Source organism: Colletotrichum gloeosporioides, assembly GCF_011800055.1.
Source record: "Colletotrichum gloeosporioides strain Lc1 chromosome Unknown consensus_97, whole genome shotgun sequence".
NCBI classification, from domain to species: Eukaryota; Fungi; Ascomycota; class Sordariomycetes; order Glomerellales; family Glomerellaceae; genus Colletotrichum; species Colletotrichum gloeosporioides.
This window is the reverse complement of record NW_025544742.1, coordinates 200,262-206,315: the sequence shown is the minus strand read 5'-3', so window position 1 is coordinate 206,315 and position 6,054 is coordinate 200,262. Positions and strand designations below refer to the sequence as shown.

At 50.8% G+C, this 6,054-nt stretch overlaps 1 protein-coding gene across 1 annotated transcript; it reads left to right on the top strand.

The window, feature by feature from the left end:
- Positions 1–1,559: 1,559 nt before the first annotated feature.
- On the top strand, positions 1,560–3,055 carry GCG54_00009646 (uncharacterized protein; the record flags this gene model as incomplete). The annotated part of the gene is made up of 6 exons (XM_045409586.1): positions 1,560–1,733; positions 1,903–2,275; positions 2,327–2,444; positions 2,508–2,572; positions 2,625–2,655; positions 2,710–3,055. The coding sequence occupies 6 exons, from the start codon at positions 1,560–1,562 to the stop codon at positions 3,053–3,055; spliced, it is 1,107 nt and encodes a 368-aa protein (XP_045257530.1).
- Between the last annotated feature and the right edge of the window lie 2,999 nt (positions 3,056–6,054).

The window sequence follows — 6,054 nt, the reverse complement described above, 5'->3', positions numbered from 1 at the left end:
ACTATTAGTAGAGGATACTATTAGAGTTATCTATATATATATATATAATAGAGGTTATTAGATATTACTAATAAAATAGTTTTAAAACTATATAGGAATATAATTTAATTATAATTTATACTTTACCCTAAATTATAGTATTTATTTATTAAATTATATAGTTTCTATATAATAAAGGGTATTTTAAAGTATATTATTAAATATACTTATAGAACCTCTCCTAACCTTAGTAATATATCTAAAATAGGTTTAAACCTATAGGGCATCTATAGGGGGGGGGTAAGCTGAGCTTTTGCAGAGGGGTAAGATGAGCTACACGCTGGTGCTCGCGCGCTCAGACATGATCGTTTCGCGCATTGACCGCAGCTTCAATATCTCATCTGACCGACATCGGCTGCCTCGGCTCCCCTTGACGATGTCTTAATTCTGGTTTGGGTAGGAGAAAGCGCCCATCATGTAGAGCCTTGATCGCAAATCTGGTGGGATGACTGATCTTGCCCGCGATAGCACGCATATCGTGTTTGAAGTCGCCTGCCCCAGCCGCGCTAGACGACTCAGGACCTGGGCTGTTCGCGCCTACCGGCTGCAAATAGGTGCCGGCTGATTTGTGCTTACACGCAGGCTGCAGGAACATCGCCCAACAACGGACAAGATCCGCGGGCGCACAGCAGAAATGCGATACAGCAAGGCGTTGCCAAGTTTTCAGCCGGTGGGCAGGTCCCAAGCAGGCCGAGGTGACAGCGGCAGGCACTTCAGACGAACTTAACCCCATCAAAAACGCCACGTGTGTGGGGAGAAGAGAGACCTGATTAGCAGGTATCATGCATTCCATTCCGCAGCGGAAAGCGAAGGCGAGTAAGAAGAGGGGGAGATGAAGAATTGGTCTGGATCTGGACTAAAACGCCCCATTGTCTGGCGAATCGGGTGAGACATTGGTAATCCCAAACACCGGTTTGTCGCCCTATTCGTAGGATGCTAGAGGGGGAAGAAGATAGAGCCAAGCGGGCGGCGCGGACAAAGCGCAGCGCGGTGCGTGGCTTGCGATGCTTGAATCATAAACGTGGTTGCCGCGCCCCTGCAACAACGCCAATTCAGGGCAACACAGGCGGGTTATCGTGAGATTCCCAGGCTCACGCTGGAGGCTGGTGCTACCCTAAAGGCCCTTTGGAGACAGTGGGAGAGGGGTGTAGCGCAAATGACCCCTGCCGGCGATGCGACTCTAAACCACGAAATCATCGTGGATCAATCTATTTGACTTTTGTTGAATTCCCTATTCGGGGCATGGTCTGACTAGCTGATGGATAGACAAGTGGGTTTCCCGCGATGCACGGTTCGCAACTGACACATGTCGGACAGCGGACCGTCCCTGAAGTATGTTCACTCCTTGTTTGTGTGAGCGTCTGTAATGTGTGTGTATTGCGAGGAACCCAATACCGTGCTTCAAACCCAGTGTGTATTTTGTCTGGGCAACTCCTCCTTTTCTTGTTCCTGCTGGAACTCCCCTTTTTCTTCAATTTACTTTTCTATTGTGTGTTTGCGGCACGGTCAACTCAGCTCCAATGTCGACCAACGTCTCGTTGGCTCGGGACGCCGAGAACAGAGGGCCCGCGGCCCTCGCTGTCGTCATATGCGTCTCGGTCGTCAGCACGCTGTTCGCGGCCGCGAGAATATTCACGAGGGGCCGGATCATGGGGAAAGTCCGCTTGGATGACTACCTGATTCTTGCGTCGGTGGTAAGTTCATATTCCCAGGATGATGTCGTCAGCTTGACGGCTTTGATTATCCGCCAAGGCTTAGATTACACTTGGAAAACTTAATGTTGCTTGTCACTGCTGGTCCTCGCTCAAGGATGGTCGGTCGATGCACGTAATGATTGGCATGGCTGACAAACGATAATCATAGGTCTGTGGTTGGATGAACGTCGCAACCCTCGCTGCAGCGGTATCGTACGGCTACGGACACCATGTCGACACCCTCACGCCCGAACAGAAGTCGGGAGCCATTCTTTGGAGCGTCGCCGGCTACCCACCCGGTCTTCTCTCATTCGGTCTGCCGAAGCCCGCCGTCGTCGTCTTGCTCACTCGCATCCTCAACCCCAGCAAATGGCACAAGAGGTTTCTGTGGTTCTTGGGCATCTTTTGCGTGACGAACCTGATTGGCTTCATCACCATCATCTTTGCGCAGTGTCAGCCGGCACGCTTTCAGTGGGACTCATCGGTGGGCGGAACATGCTGGAATAAGTCGGTCTTGGTGGCCTTTGCTACTTATTCTGGAGGTGTGTTGCGATCATCGTCGGTTGGAACAATAGGTGTACTGACTTGAGTAGCCTTCTGCGCTTTCGCGGATGTTTATCTCTCCATCTATCCGGCGGTCGTTCTTTCCAAGCTACAGATGGATGTCAGGAAGAAGGTGGCGCTTAGCATTGCTCTCGGCTTTGGATCACTGTAAGTCGATTCAACCCGTGGGACCTCATGATCCCGAAGGTGCCGGTACTAACACTCACACAGTTCATCAATTGTTGTCATCTACAAATGCACGAGACTACCGCTGCTCGCCAGCTCCGACCCCACTTGTAAGTTTCTCCCAGTCTTTCAATTGTGTGATGAAGCTAACGTTGGCTGCAGACGATACTGTTGAACTCGTAATTTGGACCATGTAAGATCAAAGTCCCTACCCCCACCCAACCTGTCACTAACAACCCCTTCACAGCCTCGAAGGAAGCGTGATCATCATCGCAGCCTGCGTCCCCGTCCTCCAGCCCCTCGCCGAACTCGCCTTTGGCAAACGCATCTTCTCCTCCGGCAGCCGCCGCTACACGCACCAAAACTCGGGACCCGGAACCGTTGGTAGACTCAGATCGAGCATGAGGGCCTTCAGCCGTCAGACGAACGACAAGGCGCAGAGCGAGAGCAGATCGAAGAGCTTCAAGAGCGTGGTGCAGACGACCATCGTCACCAAGGGCAGCCAGGAGAGTATACTGGAGAAGTACGACTCTGACGGGAAGATTGTGAGGACTGATGCTTTTACTGTCACTGTAGAGTCAAATAAGGACTGATAAGAGGCCGTCTTGGACGAGACCGTGTGCACACTTCAGCGGTGCATCTTGAGCAATGTTATCATCACCTTTTTATTTTAGTTGAAAATCTTTTGAAAAATGAATTCAATTCCATTTGAAGCGTCTGAAACATAGAAACGAAAACAGAATCTCAGTCCACAATCGTAAACCCATCACTAAGGGCCGCTGATTGAATCGCCAATTGCCCCAAATTCGAGTCGGATCAGAAGAGGTATTAAGGAAAGGCACGGCAGCCAGTTTAGCATTCAGCCAACTATCTAAGCTACCTAAGTGAGGGGCACTGTAATAATTCTCAAATATGCCTCGTTTCCAATAAAAAGACAGAATGTCGAACCAAGCTAGCCTGAAACATACAGGAGCAGGAAGAGCTAATTAGTTGATTGGATTGAGACAAACTGATGGGAGAGGTGACTGCGGATAGAAAGAAAGAGAGCAAATAAGCATAGCCACGACGAAGAGCGAAACCAGAAAGGTATGAAAGCTAAAACGAAAATGCCATCCCACTAAGAAAAACTTATATCACGCCCATAGGCTTTAGTAACTAGCGACGGCAGGCGCGATACTGTACTTGTAGCCCTGCCCTTGTTGGTAGTGACCATTCGCTTCTGGGTACTGCTGCTGACCGCCTTCGATGAGTCTAGGCTTGCTGTAGTCATCAACTCCTCGGCCCTGCCCGTTCGGTGCCTCCTGCGAATGTTCCCATTTCTGTCCGCTAGGGAACATATCTCCGAAGGTGGCGTTTGTGTCAGGAGTCAGCTTGACATCGTCCGGCGTCGGGACGTTAGGCTTGCCAGGAATTGGGCTCTTCCTGGCAGCCTCCTGCGCAATAAGAGTCTGGGCCACACCGAGAGCCTGGCTAAATTGCGTTGTGTTGAGGCCAGAGACCTTGAACACAGTTGAGGCTTTGTCATTGCCGGACTGCGTCACTGACGAGTACTCCAGGTTCGCCGTTGGCTGGATGTCCCCCTTTATCTTGGCTAGGATGATGCCCGAGAGAAAACCAGCAGATGCCTGAGCAGCATCGAGGGCAGCACCAGGGGGGAGGTGCTGCCAGAACAGCTTGAAGAAGTTGGAAAAGGCGTTGGGGGCTAGGTCTTTCGCCTGCGGCTCTGGTGTGTCGTCATCCGACGTGATACCTTGCACAATGATATTAGCACCCGGCTTAAAATGCTTTGGGGGGCGCAAGGAGACTGCGCGACTCGGATTTGACGAGGCGGCTAAAAAGCTGCACTTACCCGCACCATAGTTCCAGTCAAGATAGGTTGGACCATATCGTGGAGCGATGTTATTGACCAGCGAGCGAAGGTAGAAGCGGAGCTTGTCGCCCTCGGTCTCACCCGGCACATAATCGCCGAACGAGGTGTTCGGTCGCAACCCAACATCAGCAGAGACCCATGTTCCAATATAGACATTTTGGATCACCCTTGGGTCAATCTTGTGAGTAAAGGACGTGATGGAACACCCAGTGTTGCGGACGTTGGACTTACAGCCATCCTGAGGTGGACTTTGTGAGGTACGCCATCATTGCAGAGGCATTCTCTTGCTTTTTTGCGGTCGTGTAGTCGTTGCCGTTCCATCCCAGACGCATGCTGACAAACACTGGCTTGAAGGATGAAAGCGCGAGATTCATGCTCAGGGGAGTCCCAGAGTTACCAATTGACTTAGACGGGTCGTGATGGCCTGGATCATTGGTTCCGTAGTCATACCACAGCGGGGAGTCTGTGGGACCAGGAGTCGCGGTAGCATAACCCTTCAAATTTCGAGCTTCAGTAACAGCCTTTCCACGGATAAGTCCAGAAAAGGAGATTTTACTGACCCAACTAACGAACTTTGTGTTTTCTCCCGGAGGAATGCTGAACTCCCATGGGTTGGACCAAGATCCTGAGAAGACTCCTGCACGGACAGTCAGAGGCAGACGCGATGTTGTTTGGCAGGGTTGACTTACCAGGGGCGAAATTGCTGGTCTCCCAGGAGACCTGGTACTTGTTTTCAACCAGGTAGGCACGGTAAGTCATACCAGGCAGGGGCGGTACGGTGTCAGTGTAGATACAGCTGTAGGTAGAACCTCCAGTTGAGCACCACACCGAGTTGTACCACATGCTAGGCTGATTCTTGGTCCCAAACATGCCAGAGCTGGTAGGATACTTGGTGAGAAAGCCCTGATCAGCCTGCTTGGCGTCTGGCATGTATTGCAAGGGCGGCCCGTTGGGCTTCACCGAGGACCAGTCACACATCTGGCCGGCCGCGATGTTCTTCGGACCGGTAGACGCGCTCACCTGGCAAAAAGGATCAGCAACTGGCCACCCAGCGAGAGTTCCAGCTCCATAAAACAATTTTGTATCTTACAAAGGCACTGGGCTGGGGCGGAGTCAAGTTGGCCCCGATCTGATATTTCTGCTCCCAGGAGAACTGGTTCTTGTTGCTGAAATAAGCCGTGGTCTTGCTCTGGAACACAACGTTTGCAGTACCAGCAACTTTGCGCACCAGAGAAAGATTGCCGAGTTGAGGCAGACCTGTTGTCGGATCAGGCTCCATCAGCTTCTGGTCAATGTAGATGTAAAAGTCAATTTGAGCCATGTTTGGTTCAGGTGTTTTGGTTGATTCAAGCTTGAGTGGTATTCAATGTTGTATGGATAAGTTGCAAAGAGGATATTGGATCTTTGGTCCAGGTGGTTTAGTTCTCTTATATAGACAATGAGAGAGCTCCATAACCCGTACTAATCTTTATGATTTGAAGTTAGGCTTCAAAAGCCATGGTCCAGTCCTGCATGGAATGTTCAAGTCCTGGCGCGAAGCCCCCATTGCCAGAAAGCTGTAAGTGTGATACGGATGGGGTCATGGGACTTGAAAAGGCTCTCCCGTCGACGCAAACAGACACTAAAGGCAATACACACTGACAGAAGAACCTAACAGACTGGCGGCTAAGTGAATGCAAGCAGAAATATGGCATCAAGTTGGGGAAGGCTACATGCCTTTCA